The 26,437-nt window shown below is 45.2% G+C and overlaps 2 protein-coding genes across 2 annotated transcripts; one reads left to right on the top strand and one right to left on the bottom strand.

Moving 5' to 3' along the window:
- On the top strand, positions 1-4,246 carry Ell3 (elongation factor for RNA polymerase II 3). The gene is made up of 11 exons (XM_037205170.1): positions 1-233; positions 455-490; positions 821-933; positions 1,057-1,243; positions 1,329-1,408; positions 1,511-1,586; positions 2,380-2,560; positions 2,636-2,678; positions 2,777-2,948; positions 3,132-3,176; positions 3,254-4,246. The coding sequence occupies exons 1-11, from the start codon at positions 102-104 to the stop codon at positions 3,362-3,364; spliced, it is 1,176 nt and encodes a 391-aa protein (XP_037061065.1). The 5' UTR covers positions 1-101; the 3' UTR covers positions 3,365-4,246.
- Positions 4,247-4,765: 519 nt separating this feature from the next.
- Positions 4,766-26,369, bottom strand: Pdia3 (protein disulfide isomerase family A member 3). Its single transcript, XM_028878709.1, has 13 exons — positions 26,052-26,369; positions 20,734-20,812; positions 18,289-18,406; positions 15,474-15,581; positions 12,956-13,085; positions 11,540-11,656; positions 11,326-11,451; positions 10,046-10,228; positions 9,608-9,716; positions 8,481-8,609; positions 6,377-6,456; positions 5,944-6,001; positions 4,766-5,170 (listed from the first exon to the last, which is right to left on the bottom strand). The coding sequence occupies exons 1-13, from the start codon at positions 26,216-26,218 to the stop codon at positions 5,057-5,059; spliced, it is 1,518 nt and encodes a 505-aa protein (XP_028734542.1). The 5' UTR covers positions 26,219-26,369; the 3' UTR covers positions 4,766-5,056.
- Positions 26,370-26,437: the final 68 nt, after the last annotated feature.

The raw sequence follows: 26,437 nt of genomic DNA, 5'->3' as shown, positions 1-26,437 counted from the left end.
GACCCGGAGGGCGGGAGTGCCAGCCTAGGCTTGCACTGCAGAGGTGGCAGAAGTGGCCCTCGCCTGTGGTCTCGGTTCTGCTTGTGCGCGACTCTGGCACCATGGAGGGGACCCAAGAAGCTCTGAGTGGGAAGATGCGGCTCCTTTTCACCCCTGCTGCTCGGACCAGCCTCCTGATGCTCAGGCTCAACGAGGCGGCACTACGGGCACTGCAAGAGTGTCAGCAGCAACAGGTGCGGCTGGCCCCCAACCCCTTCTTCCCATCCCGATCAACCAGACCTCGGCCTCAGCGCGCTACGCTGGAGAAGGGGACGGGGAGGCGCGGCTTACGCAGGTTCCAACCTCCCCCATCTCTCCAAGTGAAGCCCGCCAGGCAGGTGTCCGCAGCCCCCACCCCCGATCCTGGGAGCTTTGCTTCCTTTGTGCTCAGCTGGTGCTTGGGCTCTTCCCGCAGGTACGGCCAGTGATCGCTTTTCAAGGCCACCGAGGGGTAAGTGCAGACCGGATGTGTGAGGGAGGCTGGGGGTGAGGGAGCATAAGCGTGGGCTCCGGGAAGGTGCGCTCTGGGCCGGAGCTTGCCAGTGGTCACGGTCTGAGGAAGTTATGAGAACTGAAGCCTAAGAGGGTGAGGGGCTGATGGGGCTGTGGTCCCAGGAGGCTGAGCATTCTTAGCCTCTTGGGGAACTCTGACCCAGCTGCACCTGGTGTGCTAACGAGCCCCTTGGGATGTCTTCAGTCTTAGACTTGTTTGGGGAGGAGTGGCATGGGCAGGAGGAGGAGGGGCCGACTTAGCGGGGCTTACCATCTCCTTCTGCCCCAGTATCTAAGGCTCCCAGGTCCTGGATGGTCCTGCCTCTTCTCCTTCATAGTCTCCCAGTGTGGCCAAGAGGGCACCAGTGGTGGCTTGGACCTTGTGTACCAACGCTTAGGCAGGTAAGAGAAAACAGACAACAGGTAAGAGAAATTTGCAGAAAGTGGGAAGAAGGGGACTGTGAAGACGTGTTCACAAGATCTTCAACCCATTTTTCTCTTGTTTTTCCCACCACTTCTTTCCAGATCTGGGCCTAACTGTCTCCACTGCTTGGGCTCACTGAGAGAGAGACTCACTATTTGGGCAGCCATGGATACTATCCCAGCTCCACTGTTAGCTCAGGAACACCTGACTGAAGATCCCAGAGAGTCTGAGAGTTGGCAGGACACAGGAGATGAATCTGAAGGCCATCCCCAGAGAGCACTAGAAGAGGTGAGGCCAGAAACATCAGGGGGTCAGCATAAGGTGGGGCACCCAGGTCCAGGGTGCAAAGTGCTCCTGTAACTTCCCCTGACAGGTGTCTGGCCCACTGGCAAGCAACCATGGACAGTCACTCCCAGGATCCTCCAGTGAGCCCATGGCACACTGGGAAATGAGGTACTGGGTCAGGCTGGGTCTGCTTTCCACCCTTACATGCTATAAGTAAAATAAAGGCCCATGTCTCACCCTGGTCTCTCCCATTCCTTCCCCAAATCCTAGGAACCACACCTATCTTCCAAACAGAGAGCAGGACCAGCCACTGCCTTCCCCTGTCAGCCAGAAATGCCTGAACAAGGTAAACAAGGACTTCATTCCCTTTTTGAAGACTGGATCTCACTGTATAGCTCTGGCAGGCCTGGAACTCCTTATGGGGAACAGGCTGGCCTCAAATTCAGAGATTCACCTGTCCCTGCTTCCTGAGTACTGGGATTAAAGGCATGCACCAACATGTCCAGAAAGGCAAGAGCTTTTCAAATAGTCGTGTACAAGGCTGGGGATGTAGCTTGGTGGATGCAGGACTGGTACAGCCTAAAATCTGGCACATGCCTATAAGAGAGGTCTCCAGAACAGGAGGATCAGTGCAAGGCCAGGCATGCTCTGCTACACAGCATAGTGAGTCTGAGGCCAGTCTGGACTACCAACCCAAGGCCTGGCCTCAAAAAAACCCAAAACAAAACAAACAAAACCGGCTGGGGAGATGCTTATCAAGTGCATCTACTCTGCGAGCATAAGGACTGGACGGAGTCTGAATCCTCAGCACCTATGTAAAGGATGGGCAAGGTTTCCTGTGCCTGTAACTCCAGCACCGGGGGTGGGGTGGGGGGGTGGGGTGAATGGAGACAGGTAGATCCTGGGAGCTTGCTGGCCAGCCAGCCTAGGAAAAATAGAGCTTTAGGCTTAGTGAAAGAATCAGTCAGAGAGTGATGGAGGACATCCAATGTCCTCCATGGGGTGCACACCAGCACATACACAAGAATACTTTTTAATTGAGTAAAACTTAAACTTAGGAGCTGATGAAATCGCCAGTTTTTAACAGGAGTAAGAACTTCCTAGCTTGCTGTTTATGTCACAGATTTTTTCCCCCACAGAAACGTTCAGCACCTATAAGCACTGAAGAACCAGAGGAAAAGAGGCCCAGAACTTTGCCTCTAGCCTCAAGTCCACTACAAGGCCTATCAAATCAGGAATCACAAGAGGGAGAGGACTGGGCGCAAGATGAAGATGAAGACAGAGATTCCAGGCTGGAGCAGAGTCTCTCCCTTCAAGCAGGTGAGTTCATGGAGGAGGGGAAATACCAGTGGAAAAAAAGATCCATAATTACTTGTTCTCTTCCTTCCTTCCTAGCCTCTGAATCCCCAAGCCCCGAGGAGGTACCAGATTATCTCCTGTAAGTTCCCCACACTTTCAGTTTCATAGTTTGTATATGTAACCATCCAAGGGTTTTTTTAGGGACAATGAAACTGAGGGTGTCACCTCCCCTGGTAGGCAATACAGAGCCATCCACAGCGCCGAGCAGCAGCAGGCCTATGAGCAGGACTTTGAGACAGACTATGCTGAATACCGAATCCTACATGCCCGTGTCGGGGCTGCCAGCCAAAGGTTCACAGAGCTGGGGGCGGAGATCAAGAGACTTCAGCGAGGCACTCCGGAACACAAGGTAAAGGCAGGACTAGAGCTCGCTGCTAATCACCCCTAGACATGTTTGTCTAGTGACTAAGCAAATGGGACAAGCAAACCTGTTGTAATATTGGGTAGAATGAAATCAGAAGTTACTCCCATTTCTTACTTTTTCCTCCTTTCCCTTCCCTCCAGTTTTGAATCAGCGTTATTTTTGTTTCAGGTGCTAGAAGATAAAATAGTGCAAGAGTATAAAAAGTTCAGAAAGGTAAGCCGGGCTGCGAGCACAGAGGCAGTAAGGCACAAGTCACTTTACTTTCTGACGAGAGTGCTTTTTCTCTGCAGCGGTATCCCAGTTACAGGGAAGAGAAGCATCGCTGTGAGTACCTGCACCAGAAACTGTCCCACATTAAAGGTCTCATCCTGGAATTCGAGGAAAAGAACAGAGGCAGCTGACACTACCCAGGACTCTTAGCCTGTCCCCAGTGATGAAGGAAACAGCTCCAAGGTGGAGCACATCTGCTTTTCTGATTTTGACCCTTCCGTCCATGGTGGCAAGTAGAGTCATGCTAGGTTACTGCAGTTGGACTTGGTTGTTGCCGTACATTTCTAGGGTGTGGGCAGTCAAGTCTCCTTGGCTGTGCCCAGGAGACTAGAAAAGTAGCAGACACTTGGCTTCTTCAACTTTACTTCAGTTGTTTTCAGATCCTGAAAAATGACATTTCCAGGTCGACACACACTTTGGGAACGTTGGACAAGTGAGTTTAGCCGAGTGGCCTTGTGGGAACAAAATGAGAACCTCTGGTGTTATAGCGTACCTAGATGTAAGGGGAGGGGCTGTGTTGCTCATGTACTATAACATGGCTGAAAAATGAAAACCAACTGCTTCTGTGTCTTGTGATCATTAACCTTCATCACCCAAGGCAGTGCTGTGGGTCTGACTTCCTTTGAGACTCTGAGAGACTGAGTCCCCATGTTCCAGCCCGAGTGTTATGAACTGGAGTCTCCAAGATTATGGTCATCTTGACTGTGCTCATATCGGCTAGACATATATGCTCTACCACTAAGCAACACTACCTTCCCCCACCTCCAACATGTTTTTAAAACATTATGTATGACCCAGATGTACATTTTGTTATCAGGCTTTACCAAAAACATACTGAAAAAACAGGGATTATACTCATGTTTCATTTTGTGTGTTTAGAGTCACATAGAATTAAAGCTTATATATCTAGAATTATCCAGGGCTAAAAGTTACAATTATGGACAAGAGTCTGATTTAGCTATACATGGCCATATTTTAATCCATTAAAAAAATAGATCTTGTAGGCTCTTGTTCTTGTCAGTGATGTTTCCTTGTTCCACTGGGAGGGAATTAATGGCTACACCCAAAGATCTGGGGAGAGCTGCACCCAGCAGTGATCAACAATTCCTCCAACAAAACGGATGGAACCCCAAACCGATGTCTCACTCAAACAGAGCATTTCTGGGCAGGACAATCCTCAGGAGCTCGGCTTTGTGGCAAAGATAAGCAGTATCTTATGAACATGAACAAGGCCAGAACAACTGTAATTTCAGTGTCTTGGGGATGAGCAGGGAGGGCTGTCACAAGCTCAAGGTCAGTCTGGGCTGCAGAAGGAGACTGAGAAATGAAGATTTAGAGATGGTAATTGGACCTAGTCAGTCTGAGCCTACAGGGATCAGCGTAGCAAGTCCTAAAAAATTTTTTCGAGGTCTCATATAGCTCAAGATGCTAGCCTCAAACTTGCTACAAAGCCAAGGATGACCTTCAACTTTGAAAATTCTATAGTAACAGTATAGGGACCCCGATTCTCTCTTCCATGAAGGGAAAAAAACGACAGTATAAAGGGGGCACATTTATTGTCACTGTTCCAAATGTACAAAAAAAATTAGAAAATAACCCCCAACTCAATTCCCCCCACCCCCATAACATTCTTCCCAACACAAATAATTTTCTCCCCAAACCACAAACATAAACTGGTCCTGGTGTTTTCATCAACAGTGCAGCTAAGAAACAGTTTAGAGAAAGCTGAACAGGATTCAGAGGATGTCCACTCTGTCCTCTCCGATGGCTCTGCCATCTCTGGTGTAAGAGTCCTTTTACAAAGTGGTGCGTTTGGCTGTTGCTTAGAGGTCCTCTTGTGCCTTCTTCTTCTTCTTGGGTTTTTCTTCTTGAATTATAGGGGGGTTTGTAGCTTCTCGTTGTAGATAGCTAATAAAATCATTTAGTTCACGGCCACCCTGAAAAAAGGAAGGTGATTTTAACTTTTTAAAGAACTCTAGTAAAAGGCCAGTCAGATGGCTTATTGGGAATTTGACCCCCAGATCCCAAATGGTAATTGGCGAGAACTCCCCAAAACTGCCCTCTAACTTTCACACACATATCTACTACCGCAAATAAATGTAAATAAATAGGCCAATAAAAGAACTAGTATTGCCGGGCGGCAGTGGCGCCCTCCTTTAATCCCACAGCTTGGGAAGGAGAGCCAGGAGGATTTCTGTGAATCCAAGGTCATCCTGGTTTACAGAGCGAGCTCCAGAGCAGGCACCAAGAACTACACAGAAAAACCCTATCTCAAAAAACAAAAACAAAACAAAACACCTAGGTATTGGCCGGATGGTGATGGCACATGCCTTTATTCCCAGCACTTGGGAGGCAGAAGCAGGCGCATCTCTGTGAGTTCGAGGCCAGCCTGGTCTACAGAGTGAGTTCCAGGACAGCCAGGGATACACAAAAAAACTGTGTCTAAAAAAAAAAAAAAAAAAAAAAAAAAAAAACAACAACTAGGTATCATGGCTGGAGAGATCTTAATGATTAAGAGCACTGGCTACTCTTCCAGAGGACGTAGGTTCAATCCCCACCACCTACACCTACATGGCAGCTCACAACTGTCTGTAACTCCAGTTCCAGGATATCAGACACCCTCAGAAGTAAAACACCAATGCACGTAAAAAGAAATAAATCATTTAAAAAAAAGTGTGTGTGTTTTGGGGAAATGGGACAATGCACTTACTTCATACTTCTTTGGAGTTAGCTTCTTGTTGGCTGGTGAGAAGTAGATGGTAGGAAAACTAGGAAAAAGAAAAAATGTCACCAATTTCAGGTCTCAGAGCAATCCTATCGTCTACCTGCCCAGGAGTGTTCTGAGAATCCCCTGTCTTTGAGGTTTCTAATCTGATCAGGTATTACTCTCCACGAGTGCCTAAATAATACTTTTTATGTCTCTAAATTAAATTACAAGAGATCACAAGATTTCTGGGAGTCATGTTGGAGTTTTCAGAGATCTAAGAAATTCATCTCCCCCAAACTACAGTCAGCATGGAAATGGTTTATGGTAACTACTCAGGTGGCTGAGGCTAGGTTAGTCTGAATTCAGGAGTTTGAGGCCAGCCTAGGCAACAAAGTAAATTCCATCTCTAAACAAAAATTCCTTTTCATCAGCTTACCCTTTGACTTCATATGGAGAAGGCACATCGTTGGCTGTGGCATCCATCTTGGCTATAACAATATTTGGGTCTTTGCTGAGCTGTTAATAAAAAGTCAACAATCAAGACCTTAATCTGTAATCCCAATTCTGAAAAAGCTGAGGCAGGAGTATTGCCCCAAACTCCAGGCTGGCCTGAGCTAAGGCGTGAAACCCTACCTCAAACACATATGCACATTCCTACACACTCCCTTCTATACTTGGAGACAGAAACAGAACAGTCACAAGTTGCAGGCTAGCCCAAGTCACACAGTCAGAACGTCATTCAAAATACTTGCTACCAGCCTGTGCCTAGTGGCCCATGCCTTTAATCCTAGCACTTGCGAGGCAAAAGCAGACAGATCTCAGAGTTTGAAGCAAGCCTGGTAAAGCTTTCAGAAACAGGTACTTACTGATTTATGACTTAGACAATGGTAGCCTTTTACCTTTATAAGTTTTATTTAAAAATTTTGCTTAATGGAGAAGAACACAGACTTAGCTCCTAATTTCCTGTTTCTCTTATGAATTGGTTCTTATAGAAGACTATATGTAAGGTCAGGCCTAGTCCTTCCATGTGGGAGGCTGAGCACATGCTCAGGCTGCTCTTGGACTATACAACAAGACCCTGTCTCAAAACAAAACACTAAGACTACATATAGCCACATTTAAAATTACCTGGCTTGGACTACATTACAAGAGAAAAACACCATGCTTTTTAAAATGAAGGACTGCTGCAAGCCACAGGAAAATATAATGGAATTCAGCCACTATCACAAAAGCTACTACTTGGAAAAGTCAAGGACTTCTCCAAAGGTCAAGCCATGGTTTAAGAAGTCTTGGTGATATTTTAGCTTTTGTATATATAGATATTAGCTAGTTCCTAAAATGATTTTCTTGTGTGCTTCTAAGAACTCCTAACAGTGTATTTATCTAAAATATCTATCAAGCATCCAAGCCCAAATAAAACAACACCTGTCCCCTAGGTCGGGTGGATAGCTTTATTGTGCAATTTAGGGTGAGACCCCCCTTCCTTACAGCCTTACTAACAGACTCCTAATTTCTTACCTAACCACTTCTAGGAATGTAGATTGAGCACATAAATTCCCTTCTTGATATAGTAACCAATCATTAGCTCTCTATTGACCTCCTCCTTTATCACCCTCCTTTTGGGTTGTAAAAGAAAGCCTGGTGGTCACTGCCTGAGGAAAATTCTTACCCGCCTTTATGACTCCGTAAGAATTCAAGCCTGGTGACTTTGCTTTTCGAGAGGATTGCTATTGCTTGGGTTTATAACTGGATTCGTGAGAGACTTAGAACTGAGAGAATGAGACGGAGAGGAGGAGAGAGAGAGGAAAAGAGAATGGAAGAAATAGATGGGTAAGAACTAGAGAGGAACAGACTAGATGGGAAGAACTAGATAGAAGGGCTAAAAGAGAGGACTAGAGGAATGAGATGGAAGATGAGGAAGAACCAGATGAGGAAGAACAAGATGAGAGGGAAGGAGATGGGAGAGGAGCTGATATGGGAAGGAACTAGATGGATGAGAACCTAGACGGGGCAGAACTAAGATGAAAGAATTAAGATAGAACTTAGAGAGACAGCAGATAAATGCAGACAGAAATCAGGCAAGAAAGGAGCTAGGCACGAGAGCAGATAGAAACTGTGTAGAGCGAGACCTAGCTCAAAAGAATAAAGTGTATGGACTAAGGAGTTTCGTGCATATAGATTCATTTCCTATCATCAAAGATTAATTATCAGCTGGTTGTACATTCTTCTTGGACCCTAGGAGGGGACTATTGAGGGGCCGGACCCTCCCCCAGTCCCCAATAAAGGACTATACGAATTCAGAAGTCATCACCAAAATTCAGATGACCCCAGACATTCGTAACCATGATGTAGAATGAGCCTGATTTGTGTTAAGTTGGCTATCTGTGAAATTCTCTAGAGGCTAAGGGGCAGTCAAGAGCAAACGTGTAAACAATAGTTGGCGGGAAAAAATACCAGTATTTAGGAATTAATTAAGTCTATGCTTAAAACATATATAAACTTCCAGCTCAATTTTATATTCATAGAGGGTTCAGACTTACTTTCTCTCCCAGTTCTTTATATTTGGGTTCCAGATTCTTACAGTGACCACACCAAGGGGCATAAAATTCAATCAGCACATCCTTATCTTCATTATTCACTATGTCATCAAAATTTTCTGCTACCACAACCTAGAAAACAGAAGATTCTCTAGTCATAAGAAAGCTGAAAAATAAAGCCTCAAGCTAACTCCCCTCAACTTGTATCACACCATTTATACACTCATAATCATGTTGTTTTCTCCATTCGCCAGCTTTTCCTCACATCTATCCCTGTCAAACTAGGTTTAGGAAGTAAGTCACAGGAAATAAAAAAACAAATGCTACCGAGTGATTTTCTTTCTTTCAAAAATTTTGCTGGGCGGTGGTGGTGCACGCATTTTTAATCCCAGCACTCGGGAGGCAGAGCCAGGCAGACCTCTGTGAGTTCGAGGCCAGCCTGATCCACAGAGTGAGATCCAGGACAGGCACCAAAACTACACAGAGAAACCGTGTGTGTGTGTGTGTGTGTGTGTGTGTGTGTGTGTGTGTGTGTGTGTGTGTGTCTGTGTGTGTGTGTGTGTCTGTGTGTCTCACGCAAAAACAAACCAAACAAAACAACTTTACTCATGGGGCTAGAGAGATGGCTCAGTGGTTGAGAGCATTACCTGCTCTTCCAAAGGACCTGGGTTCAATTCCCAGCACTGACTTGGCAGCTCACAACTGTCTCTAACTCCAGTTCCAGGGAATCAGAGACCCTTTACAGATATACATGTAGACAAAACACCAATGCACATAAAATAAAAATAAAAAACCCACAAAAACCTTTACTCATTGTGTGTATATATGCATAAATATTGACTTTATAGAGTTTATTCTGCTCTCTCTTTCCACTGTTATGTGGGAACAAGTCTTCAGGCTTTTGCAGCAAAGTGCTTTCCCCACAGAGCCAACTCTTGGACCCATAATGGTTTTCTTAGCTGGGATGTAGCTCATGTAGCTCAGTGGTAGAATACTTGTTTAATATGGGTTTGGGCCCCAGCATTAAAAACAAACAAAGAAATGTCAATAAGGTATTTGTCCAGGTCTATCAACGTTAAGATTTAGGAAGAGACCCCTGCAGATAGATGGTGAGACCTCAAGCAACACACCTTGACAGGCCCATCGTTGGTCTCTGGGATAGGTTCAGACTTCAGGTATCTCTTCAGGTTGCCATCAAAGTAATCCTGCAGGAACCGCTCAAGAGCCTTGCCATCCCGCCTGCAAAAGCAAAGATAGACTCTCACTGGAACTCATGATCCTTCTCTCCTGCTTCCACCTCCCAAATGCATGCTGGAATTACAAGAGCACACCACCATGCCCAGCTCCACCCACTGCTTCTAATCAAGTGAAAGTATGTAAGAATTCCAAGCTGACACTCTTTTGTTAGTCCGCAGAAATCAGGCTTGAAAGTACCTAAGCTGAGAAAAAATGATAATCACAGGCCTTGCCTAGAGACTTTTCTCTACCTCAATGCCACTCTTTCTAAATCCCCAGTGTTTAATGATTCTCAGAGTCAAATCCTGAACCTATGCCAAGTAATAACTTACGAGAACTCCTCTTGCATGACAAACTTCTCTCCTTTGGCAGTTCTGATAGCCACAACAGGAACCTCTCCAGTGGTGCTTTCCAAGCCAAAATCAGACAGTTCATGGCTAAAGGTTTTTCGGCTAGCTACGGCAAAGTTGAGTTTGTGTCCAGCATCAAGGAATTTCTTTGCCACCATCATCACCCTGTGAGGAATAAGAGAAATATTTGTCCCGTGACCGTAACAGCGGTGAAGCTTTTTTTTTTTTTAGGTTAAGAGACAGGTCTCTTTACGTAGTCCTGGCTGTCCTAGACATGTAGAGCAGGCTAGCCTCAAACTCACACAGTGCTAGGATTAAAGGTATATATCACCACGCCAGATTAAGTGTTTGAAACTAAGAAGCAGGAAGCTAAAAAGCAAAGAGTTCTATGATCCATTCAGCCTTCTGGAATTCGCTTGAGTCTGTAACATCAGGCACTGATTATATTACAATTTTGTGGCTTAGTGACCGCTCTTAGGTGGTCGTGGTACCTAACCCATCTGATAGGAATTTTCCTATACTATTAGATGTAAAATCTATTGCATGCATTAAAAAACTGACTTGAAGAGAACGTTTATAAGGTTAAAATGCACCCAGAGAATTCATAAAGAAGTGGGCAAAATGTTTGAAGTGTGCTGTACATCAGGCTTACACCTTTCACTACATAGCCTGAAGTCAATGTAGTACGGCAAAGAACACAGACCTCATGTCCAAGAGATTCTGTAAATAGTGTTTGTTCATTGTCCTTATGGCTTTAAATGCAGTGTTTGGAACTATGAGGTCCCCCCCGCCCCCCGTTTTCTTTTAAGGACAGAATTGTAGGCTGTCCAGACTAGCCACAAATTCAGTATGTAGCATGGCTGACTTTGAACTTCTGACTCTCCTATCTCTTCCTCCTAAATGCTTGGACTACAGCCCTGTAACACCACACCCAGTCCTGTGCTGCTGCTTTCTTTTTGAAGTGTAGGGCCAGGGCGGTGAGATGGCTCAGCCTGATACTTGAGTCTGATTCCCAGGACTCACATGGCAGGAAAACGTAACAGTAGGCAAGGTGTCTTTTGGTCTATACACATGTAAAGGGCACATGTACACATGCATGCACACGGTGCTGAGAACCAAACCTAGGGCAACCACTGTACCAACTAAGCCACATCACCTTTCCATTCTCATCTAATCTTACATCCCAGGGTAACAAGATAATTAGAACTGTTCAAATAACAGGTAAACATGTCTCCACAAAGGAAAACCATGGTTTCTATTACCTGTTTCTCCAATAGTTGGAACCTTTAGCGTTCTTTTCATAGTCCACATCATAGTAGGCTGTAAGTAAGTCCTTGCCCTGTATCAAATCTTTATTGTCTTCTGTCATATGAGGACAGATGCCAAAACTGAAATGAAATAATCCATTAGCTTTGTCATTTTCTAGCCATAATATGGAATTATCAAAGCACTAACAACAAGGAAAGAGGTACTCACATGCTTTCCTGGATGAACTTTTTAATCTTGCCACTGGTCATTTTTTGTTCAGTATACGCCACAGTTTTGTCTTCAAACTTGTTAGTAAGATGTAAAGGACGAAATAAAGTGATCCCCCTTTAAAAAAAAAAGTGTCTTAGCATCAGATAGCAGAACTGTCTCTCATATTTCATTTAAAGCTCAGACACCCTTAATCCCAGCAATCAGAAAACAGAGACAGGTGGATCTCTGTGAGTTTGTGGCCTGCCTGGTCTACAGAGAGAACTCCAGGACAGTCAGGATGACACAGAGAAGCCCTGGCTCAAAAAACCAAATTAAAAACAAAACAGGCTGGGTGGTGGCAGTGGCGGCGCCGCACACCTTTAATCCCAGCACTTGGGAGGCAGAGTCAGGCGGATCTCTGTGAGTTTGAGGCCAGCCTGGCCTACAGAGCAATATCTAGGACAGCCTCCAAAGCTACACAGAGAAACCCTGTTTCAAAAAACAAAACAAAACAGGTGTACACCAATGTGGGTGCGTGGCAAGCATTGTACTGATGAGCTCTCTCCTGAGCTCTTATGTAGAATAATTCTCAACCCAACTGGCATATTCTACCAGGGAAATCTCATCTACCAAGAATCACCTCCTCACTGGGAATGGTCCAGACAAGACTGCTGCAAGTTCAAATCCAGCTTCATCTACACAGCAAGATTCTTTCTCAAGAAAAGGTGAGCAGGCAGTGGTGGTACACATCTTTAATCCCAGAACTCGGGAAGGAGGCAGGGGAATCTATGAGTTTGAGGCCAGCCTCGTCTACAAAGAGAAACCCTGCTGGGGGTGGGGGTGGGGGAAGGTGAACCACCTCCTTCTATGAAGCCTTTTCATGTGACATGTCCATGCGGGTTCCACAGAAGCCAGAAGAACATCTGTCAGAACCCTGAAATAGTTATAGGTAGTTATAAACTGCCTGAGATAGTGCTTAGAACTAAACTCTGATCCTCTGCAAGAAGAGTACCAGCTTTTAACCATGAACCATCTCTCAAACCTATACAGCCTTTTCTTTTCTTTGGCTTTTCAAACCAGGGTTTCTGTATGTAGTCCTGGTTGTCCTCTGCCTCCCGAGTGCTGGGATTAAAGGCGTGGGCCACCACAGCCCGGCCCGATAGCTTTTTCTAATATCCCCAGCCCACGAAAAGGGAAAAACCTCCTCCCTTTTATAAATTTCTATAGCAGATGTGCAATATAGCACTTCCATTTCTATACATATTTGCTTATATACCGTCTCCTTCTATCGATGCCCTTCACAGGCAACAGGCTTCTAGACTGAGCTTACTTAATGCCCAGAGGGCTCATGAACATTTCTGGAAACAAACACAAACTAAGTCACACCAAGCTCACAGTAAGCGATAAATAAGGGCATGCAATTCAGTCACTTACTCTCCATTATCATCGTACTCCTTCACCAGAGACTCAAGGTTGGTGTGTGCAAATCGGTAGTTATCTCTCAAGTTGCTGGCCGCTTTTAGGAACTCGGAGTGCCCATCACTGAATAAATCCCTGAAAAAACCTGCACAGGAAATGTCAAACACAAGGAATTACATTAATCCTCTAGGTTTCAAAGCCTTCAGTCTATTACAGTTAAACAAAGGTACTTCAGGTTAAGACCAGGCTGCTTCAGACATGTGACACAACTCTTACACTAAGACTTCTTCCTCCACCCTCTAGAAAAAGGAAGGGAGAGGATTTGGTAGAACTGAAGTCTTCCTTCGACTTCTCCAGAACAGATCTGGGCAAACTTCCTCACTTCTTAAGAGTCTTAAGAACTACTTCAGGTATTAGATTAAAACAACAATGGGGGCCAGAATGAATGTCAGCTCAGTGGTTAAAAGCACCAGACGTTCTTCCAAAGGACCTGGGTTCAGTTCCTAGCACCTAAATGATGGCTCAACAACCATCTGTAACTCTAGTCCAGAGAATGTAACTCCTTCTGATCTCTTTGGGATGTAGGCACACATGTGGTGCATGCGCAAACATGGCAGCAAAACACTCAAACACATGAAACAGACCAGTAAAAAGGCTCCTTCCTTACGGTTAATTATTGAGGGAAAAAGGAAAGTTATTTCTATTGGCATGAGTGAGTGACCGGTCTGGTGCAGGAACTCCAGGAGGCCAGATGGACATCAGTACCCTGAAGCTGGTTACAAGTATCTGTTAGCCACCCAGTGTGTGTGTGCTGGGAACAGAACTCTGAACAAGCAGCAAGTCCTCTTAACCACCAAGCCATTTTCTAGTACACATTCTGTGTAACATAGAATTAACTAAATCCAGGTAAGTCAAATTTAAATGGTAAAATATCTGCTACTACAGAGACTAAGTTTTATTTTATTGTTTAGGAGACTAACAAATGTAAACACCAGTTACACGTTTAAATTTAAGCGGTTGGTTGGTGTGTATGTGTGTGTTTGTTTTCTGGTTTTTTTTTTTTTTGGGGGGGGGGCAAGGTCTGTTTTCACTGTTTACCTCTGGTTGGCCTAGAACAAGAGATCTGCCTGTCTCCACCTCCTGGAAGCTGGGATTAAAGCCGTATGCCACCATACCCCACTAAATTTAGTTTTTAATCAAATGTGTTATCTACCACATCTAAAAATAAAATAAAGAGCTAAAGTGTATAATTCAGTGGTAGAACAACTGTCTAGCACATTTGAGACCAAGGTTTTTCTCAAGCCAGCTTCTCTGTGTAACAGCCCTGGCTGTCCTGGAACTCACTCTGTAAGCCAAGTTGGCCTCAAACTCGGAGATTCCTCAGCCTCTGACTCCTGAGTGCTACCGTGTCCACGGGGCCAAGATTTTAACTTCAGTGTGTACGCATATACACCATACACACCCACAACATTTCTTTCAGTTGGGTGTGTGTGTTGGTAAGCCTGACACCTCCTTTCTCTCTGGCTTTCTGCCCACAGTAAAATCTCTCCTTGCTGCATGCATTTCTTCCATGACATTCAGCCAAGAAGAGAGACCTACATCAGGATTCAAAAGTTTTTGTGCCATTGTCTTTTTTGAATATCCTCAACTATAAGACAAATCTCTCTCCTCTGCATGACCCAGCCTCAGGTCTTTATAGCTGCTGTGGATGATTGATTGATAAATAAAACACTGATTGGCCAGCAGCCAGGCAGGAAGGAAATATAGGTGGGACTAGCAGAGGAGAATTGAGAGAACAGGAAGGTGGAGAGGAGGAGACGCCAGCCTGCCGTCTAGGGAACATCATGTAGAGGCAGTAGGTAAAGCCACGGAACACGTGGCAACATATAGATTAACAGAAATGGGCTGAGTATAAGAATAAGAGCTAGACAATGGTAGGCCTGAGCTAATGGCCGAGCATTTAAATAATATAAGCGTCTGTAAGTTTATTTTATAAGTGGGCTGTGGGGGCTTGGCGGGACCTGGAGAGAAGCTCTCCAGCTACATATAGCAACAGAAACTTGACCAATAATCACAAAGATACCTATAAAAATTGAAAATAGAGACGGAAATTGACTATTGCATCCCCTTGCCTTAAACCTTATTTTTGGTTTAACTATCCTGCTAAAGACTTAGCTCTCTGAGTTACAGAAGGGACAGAGCTAGGAATATACCACTCATGGCAGAGCACTTGCTAGGCAGGGGTGAGGAGGCAAGTTAACTTTCCAGCACTGTGGGGGGTGGGGGTGGGAGGTAAACCAGCCACACTCCTATTCTGGTCTCCTAACTGAATTTAAACCTTTACACCTCTAAGAAAACAAACCCACACAGGACACCGGTCTCCTTCCCTGTTAGTTTCTGACTCAGCTTTGTCAGTTACCTTTTAACTGCTTCAGGCTTGCCCTAAGCTGCTTTAACTCTGTCGTTTTCCCAAACATGGAGTTTTTAAAAAATCCAATCAATTTTGTAGCATAACCAAACACCTGCTACTTACCCACCACTGAAGCATCTTTATCACTAATGAACTTCTTAAATTCTTCCTCAGACCGGAGAGGAACGGAAGCTGGTCCTGCTTGCTTCTTCAAGTGGCTGACAATTCCATCTTAGAAGACAAAAATTACATGGACACATAATTTTTGAGAAGGATTAGAATGATTCAAAATTCAAAAGGACAAAACAATGCATGTTTTCAATGAAGTTTTCTTCCCACTCCTGTCCCTAAACCTAAATTTCTTTTCCATATACAAAAGTTCAGCTTTAGTTTGTGTATCTTTCTACTTGATTTTAGCCCAAAAGGTCAAGAAGCAATTAGTATATCCCTCTAAAACACAAACACAAGAAATTACATTCTTTTATCTCCAAGATGGCAATATATTGTTTTGTCTTTTTGGGGGAGCAGAGTGGGGTGGGAAGGTATCCTAAACTCACAGATGTCTGCCTGCCTTTCTCTACGTAAAACCACACCCAGCTCTTTGCTTTTAGACAGGCCCCTCAGCCTCGGTTGTGGAGCAGAGGCTGCTTTGACCTCCTGCCTCCTCTCTCCTCCCAACCCTTCCAAGTGCTAGGATTACAAGGATGTATCACTATGCCAGACTCGAGTAGTTCTGATTAGTTAACACAGTAATATAGAAAATAAGTTCATGCCGAACTCATAATGAGCTGTGCTACCTCTACCATCAATTTAAAAAAGGAATCTTTACATTCATTGTGCATGAGATATGATGGCACCTGTGTGACGTCAGAGGGAACCTTGTAGAACCTGGTTCTTTCCTTCTACCATGTGGCTTCTGGGGATGATTATGGTTGGCAGTAGGTGCACACTGAGCCATCCTGACAGCCCTTCAATTGTCTGCTATAGCGGCAGAGTATTCTTTTAATTTACATACTGTGATTTATTTAATCCATGACAATTGACATTTATTTCTAATCTTTTGCTTTCTCAAAAGATCCCATGATAAACAACCTTATCTGCAGGTGAATTTGCACAATATATCTGTAGGGCAAATTTCTAGAAATACAGTCAAAGAATATAGGAATTTATACTTGTTAAGAGATTTGCCATTTTTCTTTCTTTTTCCTTTTTTTGGGGGTTGGGAGTGTGTGTTTCAATACAGGGTTTCTCTGTGTACCCCTGGCTGTCCTGGAACTTCTGTAGATCAGGCTGGCCTCGAACTCACAGAGATCCACCTGCTTCTGCCTCCCAAGTCCTGAGATTAAAGGTGTGAGCCACCACCACCTGGCTTATCTATTGGGTTTTTTTTTTTTTTTAAGCCTCTTTTTTGACTACCAATTAAACTCCAAATAGACAGGGACTTTATAATGCCTATCTCATAAAAAGTTCAGGAACATCTATTCTATAAATAAATGAATTTCCCATTCATATAGTGGCCCAGTGGTGCAGTTCTTGTGAGGCCTTCAACAAAACCATCCCTGCCCATATGCCCATAATTTTTAGATTGTATGATTACTAGCAGCTTTTTTTTTTTTTTTTTTTTGAGACAGGGTCCTATGTAGCTAAGGTTGGCCCTAAACTCACTATGTAGCTGAGGATGACCCTGAACTTTTATTATTATTTTGTTTTTGTTTTGTTTTTTTCCTGAGACAGTCTTCTCACAACATTGACCAGGCTGACCTAAAGCTCAAGAAATCTGCCTGCTTCTGCCTCCTGTGCACTGGGATTAAAGGTGTGTATTACTACACTCAGTGGTAAGCTCTGCTTTGAATTTCTGGAGGAATCAACACATCTTCCACAGTAGCTCTATTACTTTTCATTTCCATCAACAGTATTCCATTCCATGTATACAGTATTCCCATGTCTCTAAATCCTCGTCAATATATGTATGTATGCTGCTCATCCAACCCAAGGCTATCTCAATCATGACAACCAAGTGACTCTCCACTGAGCTACCTTCCCCAGCCACCGGCCCCCTTTAAAATAATAGTAGCCATTGTAATTAATGAGCACAAGATAGTTTTCTTGGCTATGCTGGGGACTGAAGCCAATTCTTGCACACTATCAGTTGAATACTCTACCACGGTCTACAGCCCACATGAATGTGATGACTGCCTTCACCTTCCATCAACTAGAACACAAACATCAGAAAAGGACCAACATCTGTATCTCAAGAGACTGACAGAGCAGATAAAAGTGATAGCAATTATTAAATGAAAAGCTTAGTTGAGCTTATACTTGAAGTTCAAATATTTCTTATATTTATCTTCATAATCAAGTCATTTAGACAGAGAAGTTTTTCATTATCTAACAAAAATTGCTCTAAAATGAGCTATTTTTATGACTGGTAAGTATGCTGAAATCTTTTTTCTTTTTTTGGTTTTTCTTTTCTTTTTTCTTTTGGTTTTTTGAAGACAGAGTTTCTCTGTGTAGCTTTGGAGCCTGTCCTGGAATTTGCTTTGGAGACCAGGCTGGCCTTGAATTCACCTGCCTCTCGAGTGCTGGGATTAAAGGCGTGTGCCACCATCGCCTGACAACTCAATGAAATCTTAACAAAATATTAATTCAACTTCCAGAATATAATCCAAGGCAGGAAGATGGCACATGCCTATAATGCCATTACTTGTAATACTGAGGCACGAGGATTAGAAATTTAAACTTAAGCCACGTGTAAGTGGTACACGACTTTAATCCTAGGACTTGGGAGGCAGAGACAGGCTGATCTCTGCAAATTCAAGGCTATTCTGGTCTACACAGTGAGTTCCAGGACAGCCAGCGCTATATAGTGAAACCCTGTCTTGAAAACACAAACAAGAACTTGAAGCCTAGCCTGGGTTCCGTGCAATCCGATCCTTACCGGCGGTCCTAGGCCCATCATAAGCACCTGCTTCTTCCCCATCTCTAAATATTTTAAGGGTTGGGTAGCCGCTGACTCCATACTTATTACAGGTGTTTGTGTTGGCAGTGCAATCCACCTAAGAGTAGACAGAACAAGAGTCATTTTGTTATCTACGTATCTGCTGAAAGATCTTAGTCTCAAAACATTACGACTAGCTATACCCATAGAGGATCAACACTTCTTGGCATACTCACCACAGGTCATTAGACCTTAAAGATATATTAGTGCTATCTAACTAGATCAGAACTGCCTAAGAGATGCTTCAGAATTTAGATCCCTTGGCCTCACATAAAAATTCTAAAGTTAATATCCATTTCAATCATTTCAATAATGCCCCCCATTCCTTTTTACACAGATCAAACCCAATGCTCTACTACTGAGCTACATTCTCAGTCCCAACAGTGATTTATTTTGGTAACAATCATTACAGAAGGCATGTGCTTAGTATGCCCACCTTTATCTGGGATAGGGTATAATTCCGTGCTCCCCCCCCAGGGTTTCTGTGTAGCTTTAGCGCCTTTCCTGGAACGCACTCTGTAGCCCAGGCTGGCCTTGAACTCACAGAGATCTGCTTGCCTCTGCCTCCCAAGTGCAAATAATTTGTCTATTGTAAATGCATCAATACTTGTTACATAAAAGAAACAATTAGTTTAAAACCACAGAAAACAGATTAACCTTTACAAGATTCTGAGGTTTGATCCTTATGTCCTAAGATGGGTAAAATGAGGTTCAGAAAATATACAACTTTATAGCCTTCTAAGTAGCTTTATGCCCCTGGTCACAAGAAATAAAAATTACAATATGACGTTTTTGCTATGGCAAGTTGTTTAACATCAGGATTCAATATAGTTTTAAAAACTTCTTATAGCCAGGTGGTGGTGGTGGTGGTGGTGGTGGTGGTGGTGGTGGTGGTGGTGGTGGTGCACGCCTTTAATCCCAGGAGGCAGAGGCAGAAGGATCTCTGAGTTTGAGGCCAACTTGGTCTACAGGACAGCCAGGGCAACACAGAGAAACCCATTCTCAAAAAACAAACCTTCCAATATACAAACTACTAATCTGGTTAGTAGAGACATGACCTTTAAACTGGAACACAGTGAGCTTATTCCTTCAGAATACTACAGAATGGCCCAATTTATTAATCATTACTACTTTTGCCTGTTTGTTGGAGACAAGGTCTCAGGTAGCTCAGGCTAGTCTTAAACTTCTAATCCTGTCTGTACCTAGCAAATGCTGACATCCTAGGTCAAAACTATGAAAACAAATACCAACCTTAAATTTACCACTTGGCTACATACTCAGCAATATCCCATGTCTTTTTTTCTGATCCCATTACTGACTATCATCAGGGTAGATTAGAGAATTCACTATTCCTTCTCATGCTTACAGCTATACCTTTATTGTCTTTGTCTGCCCTTAGTTCTTATTTACCATGTTCTTATTTTAAAAATTCTTTTAACTTTTATTGATTCTTTGTGGATTTCATATGTGTATTCTGATCCCACTCATCTCCCTGTCCCCTTGCATTCACCCTCTGCCCTTGCAACCTCCCCTGAAAACAAAACAAAATTTAAAAGAAAAACCAAAAATAAAACCAAACAAACCAACAAAAAAAGAATCTGTGGTGTGAATGTGGGTAAGCTGGATCTGAGGACCTGAGAACAGGAGAACTGGCCTGGCTCCTTGCTGCAGGCTGCACTGGGTGATCCAGCTAGGGCAGTGCTGGAGAGCTTGCCCAGGTAGTGACCATGAAAGAAAGCTGGTGGGCTGACCAATCCAGCTACCACCCAGGCCCAGAACCAGGGCTAGAGTTGGCCCACCCCAACATCCACCTTATCTATGAAGGCTAGAGCATGTGACAGGACAAACCTACAGATCCAAACAGTAGGACCTCTACAACACAGGACAACAACAGGAGCCAAAAGGAGCCCCAGTGAGAGTCCATTATCAGTGGTGAAGCAGAAGCCAGGGGAGGCCTGGAATCAGACCAATGACTCCTGGCAATGAACACTTTCAAGTGAAAATAAATGGACTAAAGGATAAACTGTGACACTCAATGGGCCACATTACAGTTTCTATGACAAGACCCTCCCCCTCTTAGTGTTTTATTGTGTTTATGAGTGCTCTGTCTGCACCAGGTTCAGAAGAGAGCATCATATCCCCTGGGACTGGAGGTACAAATGGTTGTAAGAGAACTGGGAAATAAACCCATGTCCTTTGTAAGAGAGGCCAAATGCTCTTAACCACTCAGCCACCCAAAATTCACTTGGGCCAGTGAAAAGGCCCAGCATGTAAAGGGACTTGCTGCCAGCCCAAGGACTCACACAGGTAGATGCGCACATGCCCCCACACACATGCAATAAAGAGTATTTCATATTCCTTTCTGGTGACTCCACGGATGCTCACCTTTGCTAATGGCACTATTCCTTTTAATCTAGTTGCTGCAGCTTCATACTCAGGGGCAAGCCTCTTGCAATGTCCACACCTATTTACAAAAAAAAAAAAAAAAAAAAAAGTCAGATTCTTAGTTTAACACAAACTTACTGATTTCTTATCTAGGAAGAATCTCAAATCATACTACTGTTTTGGTGTTTTTTTTTTTTTTTTTGAAGACAGGGTACTGTTACACAATCCCTAGGCTGTGACCTTCCTTATGCTGATTGTAGGCACGCTATACCAATTATTCAACATCAAGCTGGAACCCAGACCTCTGATTTTTTTTTTTTTCAAGACAGGGTTTCTCTGTGTAGTTTTGGTACCTGTCCTGGATCTTGCTCTGTAGACCAGGCTGGCCTCCAACTCAGAAGATCCGTCTGACTCTGCCTTTCAAGTACTGGGATTAAAGGTATTCACCATTTCCCAAATTCTGGTGATAATAGACATGTGCCACCTTGCCTGGCTTCTTTCCTCCTGTTTTCTATTTTTGCTGTCTGTAGGGAGGTTACAGAACTCTTCAACCTCCTCAAAGTGATCCCGCTGCAACCCACTGGGCTTTTGAAGAGATAATGTACAGCTGGTGCCAGCCGTGACAAGAATGTACCACACCCCTAAATGCATGGTAAGCACACCTGTGGGACCGTTAGGCCTTCCTGGATAGAAGAGCAGGTGTTTCAGGTAACCCTCTGGGGAAAGTATACCAGCTTATGTTTTGATCAGTTCTCATGGTCAAGTGAGAACTATAAACTCAAGCCCGCTACCTCCTTAATAGTGCTTTCTAATGTGCTGAAGCTCAGGTGGGATGTTTGCTGCTGTTGTTTTTTAAAGTTCTTTAAGACAAGGCTTCTCCATGTAGCCTTGGCTATCTTAGAACTCACTCTATAGACCAGGCTGGCCTTGAACTCGCAGACCCACCTGCCTCTGCTTCCCCAGGGCTGGAATTAAAGGCGTATCACCTTCTGGCCTTGGTTTTGTGTGTGTGTGTGTGTGTGTGTGTGTGTGTGTGTGTGTGTGTGTGTGTGTGTTAAGACAGGGTCTCACTTTGTAGCTCCAGGCTATCCTGAAACCATACAGCCCAACACATCCTTAAAGAGGCCTCATTCAGCTTAGTGTGCCTATGACTGAATCAACATCTTCTGTACTTCATTCTATGTGGCCATCCAGCTGGTTCTGTTCAGTTACATTGGAAGAAGAAAGAAAAGGCACTTGATGCTGATTCATGGTGATTGTCTGTCTGTCTCAAGACATGATCTCACTTAGGTAGCCCTGGCCGGCCTGGAACTTGCTCCGCAGACCAGGCGGTCCTAGGCCGTACAGCAATCTTTCTACCTTTTTCTCTCTTACAAGTGTTGGGATTACATGCATGTAGCATCCCCACCCCGTTTCCAAGGGTTTAAAAGAATGAATTTTAAAGGATACGATGTGGCTTCAGAGAGGAAAGAGTAGGTACTCAAGGTGAACATCGGAGTTACTGTACAAGAAGTCTGCAGCTTATGACTCCAGCCAGTAACACATACAGCATGGGGAAGGAGAGGCAGCAGTCGTCTACAGTCACACAGCAGCAGAGGAGAGAGTCCATCTCTTCTTCTCTTTGGGGACAGGGTCTTTTTCTGTAGCCCAGGCAGTTTCAAACTTACAATGCTCACACCTCAGCTTCGGAAAAACTGAGCTAACAGGCAGCTAGCAGCTTGCCTATCTCTTGCTGTTGACTTTCTATTGTAGTAACACACCATTAGAGTAAAAGTTAACATCTTTACCTCAACTATCCTAAAAAAGGAAAAAAAAAAAAAAAAACTGTCCATTTTACAAATATATCTAAAAATACCCAGAGAAGGCCAGGTGCGATGGCAGGTGGATCTGAGTTTGAAGCCAGCCTGGTCTACATAGTGAGATCCTGTCTCCAAAGAGAGATAGAACACATTAAAATAAAAAAGTATGCAGGGCCAATGTTGAGAATCCCCAAGAAGCCCAGCACAAAGGCACATGCCTGTAATTCCAGCACCTTTGAAGCTGAGGCAGGAAAGCTACTGAGCTCGAGGCCATCAGCCATACAGCAAGTTCAAGACCAAGCTAAGCTTATAAACTCTCTTCCCCTACCTGGAAGAGGGAAGGGAAGAGAGAGGGAGAGCAGATGGGGGAGAGGAAGAGAAGGGTGGGGGAAAGGATGACTCCAAGCTGGGGAAGGAGCTCAGCTGCAGAGTGTTTCCTTACCACGGGGAAGGCCTGGGGCTCAGTGTCCTGGACTGGGGTGGGGCAGCACTGCAGGACAGGTCAGAGGTGACAGCACCCACTGACTGCCACCCAAGCCCGACAGCAGGAGAACAAACACCACCACTCTCCTTGATCCCACAACAGTCTATTAGTAAACATTTGTTTAAGAAACAGAGTTGGAGAGATGGCTCAGCAGTTAAGAGTACTTGCTGTTCTTGCAGAGGAACTGAGTTCTGTTCCCAGCACCCACAAGGTGACTCACAGCCACGTGTAACCCCAGTTCCAGTGTACTTGATATCCTCCATTACTACACATAAAAACCTCACAGGCAAATGCCTGAACTCTTGGTCTCTCTCTGCTTTGGCACACCGTTTTTGGAAAGGACTGGGAGGTGTGTCACCGAAGGGGAGAGGGGTCCAGCGTTAAGGCTTCAACACCCCACACCATTCCCGTTTGGCCCTCACCGCCTCCAGGCTGTCCCGATCTGTGAGCAGAGCTCTCAGCGACAGCCCCCGCTGATGGTCACCGACTCCAGTCCTCCATCACAAAGCCCCTCCGAATAAACCCTTCCTGTAACAAACTGCCTTGGTCCTGGTGTTTTGTCCCAGCGATAGAAAAGTACCCGAGACACAGTGAGTCTGGGAGGAAATCAGCGTACTACAGGCTGACACCAAGCAACTGCTCTCTACAGCAGCACCAGCCACAAGGCAAACAAATGGACAAGGTGGGTTCTTATTCCTCGGATGAAAAAGACGGCAACCAGCCAGGACTGGAAATCCGGTGCACTTTAAGGGAAATCAAGGTCTGTCACAGAACCCACTGACTCTTTTACCTGCCCGAAATATTAAAACGGAGAATTCAGCCGGGCGGTGGTGGCACAAGCCTTTAATCCCAGCACTTGGGAGGCAGAGCCAGGAGGATCTCTGTGAGTTCGAGGCCAGCCTGGACTACCAAGTGAGTTCCAGGAAAAGGCGCAAAGCTACATAGAGAAACCCTGTCTCGGAAGAAAAAAAAAAACACCGGAGAATTCACCTACTCTCGGAGAGGGTGCTTAGCAGCAGACAACTCCAACACACATTTACTCAGTAATCACTTCATGCTGCACTGTGTCAGGTGCAACTATTTTAGCCTCCGATAAAAAGCTGGCTGTTCTTTCCCTATAGAAACCCCAGTCTGGAGGAGGATTAAGAGTTACTTTTTTTTTGGGGGGGGGGGGGGGGAAGGCTGTAGTGAAACCTCAGTGTTGAATAGATGACCCTGCTGGCAATGTGGGAGATGACTTTATCTTCTAAGCCTACTGAAAGCAGACACCACAGCAGAAATCCACCCAACTCTTGATGGCCTGTGCATGATGGGATATGTAGTCTTGAGGAAAGCAGGTGCAGCACTTTTTAGGAGAAAGATGAGCCTGAAGCCAGGTGTGGTGGCGTATTTAGGATAGGGGCAAAAGGATCTGAAGCCCAGCCAGGCTACAGGAAACCCCATCTCAAAAGAAAAAAAAAAAGGGAGGCTAGAGCAAGAAGATTTTGAGTTCGAGGATCTTGAGTTCGAGGTCAGCCTGGACGATACAGAGGAAATGGTTTAAGAAAAAGAAAAGCCCAGCCTGGGCTACAGAGTGAGAGCCAGAACTACAGAGAGAAACCCTGTCTCGGAGGGGGAGGAAAAGCTTCAATATTAAATATTTATGTAAGTATTTTCCATAATGGCAATTGAACATGGCAAGCACTGAGCCATATCCCAAAGCCTGAACTAAAAACTGCTTTAAACGCATTGTGTAACAACCCACAATTCTCCAAATGTATGGCCCCTCCAGTCAAAGGAGCCGGACCCAACTGACACCCCCTCAAAGTTAACAGCATGATTATGTAACTATGATAAATTGTTTCTAAGAGAGAACATGAATTCTAGGGATGTATAAATGTCACCTATGTGTTATCAGTACTGACTGTTAGCCACAGAATGCCCCAACACAAAATAGCCCACGCTGAAACACACTTTGCTTCCTGTCTCTAGTATATCCTGATTCAGGCAGTCTTCACTACAGGACTTTTGAGTGTGACCCATCTAAGTCAGGCAGATAAGCTTGGAATGTATCGTTCCCACTGGGTCAGAAGCAAAGATAAGTTACAGTCTAATTGTTTTACTGGTACTTTTGAATAGTTCTGAATTAAGGGCCATTGTGCCAGAAGGGCAAAAAAACAAAACAAAAAAAAACACCACACACCTATTGAACTATTTCTGTTATATTAGTTTGCTGTGGTAATAATTTGTAAATTACCCAACCCACCACTCTAAGTGAAAAACCAGAAATGCTATTTGCTCTCCCTTCCCATGCAAGTTCTTATTTGGTCGCACTCACTCTAAAGATTCTACGCTTTTGTTAGGTTAAGCCGCCCCTCAAGTGGTATAACTCTCCAACAGTGGTTACTTTCTCATTTGAGTCTTAATTTCTGTAATTATCTAAAGCTGACAATGATGATAGATCCTAGTGAAATTATTCTCGTTCATTTACTCTCTTTTTAATGGAGGCCTCTGCAGCTTAATGTAAAACATTGTATGCCATGCCATGGACAAAATAATGGCCTGTCTCACTCAAGTAAGCACTTAGGATCGTTCTGCAGCCACTGAGTGACCTTGGTTAGAAACCGATGGTTCTGAGGTGGGGGACGAGAAGAAATACCTTGGGACCCAGGACCCGTACTCCGCCTCCTCCCGAAGGCTCTAGGATGCCTGCCCGATCTACAGACAAGGGGACGTCTACACTGACTCACCTAGATACTGAAAGATACCGATCGGAGGGGGAGGGGATGGGTAAGTCCTCCCCATAGGAAGTGCAGCAAGAACACGGAGGTAAGGACGTGGCCCTGAGCGGGAACCCGGGCTTTCTCCTTCCCGGATCTGCCCCTGCCCCCACCCCGAGTCCGGGCGGAGCGCCTCCGGGCTGCCACCGACCGGCCAGGAGGCGGCCGCAGCCAGGCCCGCCGGGGGAGTGGAGGGCGCCCGCGCTGCGTAGGCCCAACCGCCCCCCGCGCCCCGCCGGTCCTGCGGCCCCCGATCCCGCAGAAGAGTGGCCTCACCAGGGGGCGAAGAACTCGACTAGCATGAGGCCCGCTGAGCCCGTGTCGGAGACGCGACTCTCGAAGTTTTCGTCCGTGAGTTCCAGCACGTCGGAGGCGGCGGCGAGGCGGGCCGAGGCGAGCAGCAGCGCCACGCCCGGGAGCAGCGTTAGGCGGCTGAAGCGCATGGCGGCGAGACGCGGCGGGGGGCGGCCGGAGGGTCGGGACCCGGGCGGGGGAAGGTACCGAGAAGGGAGAACCCGCAACCTGCAGCCGCTGCCTGCGCTCGCGCGTCTGGCCCGGGCGGACCTGCTGCCGAGGTCCCAACCCCCTAGGCCGGCTCGGGGGCCGCAGTGTGGCAGCCGCCGATTGGCTGCATCCCCGCTGCGTCGGGCGGGATGAACCAG

This window comes from Peromyscus leucopus, chromosome 4, assembly GCF_004664715.2.
Source record: "Peromyscus leucopus breed LL Stock chromosome 4, UCI_PerLeu_2.1, whole genome shotgun sequence".
Classification (NCBI taxonomy): domain Eukaryota; kingdom Metazoa; phylum Chordata; class Mammalia; order Rodentia; family Cricetidae; genus Peromyscus; species Peromyscus leucopus.
The sequence above is the reverse complement of the archived record's forward strand: the minus strand, read 5'-3'. Positions and strand labels throughout refer to the sequence as shown.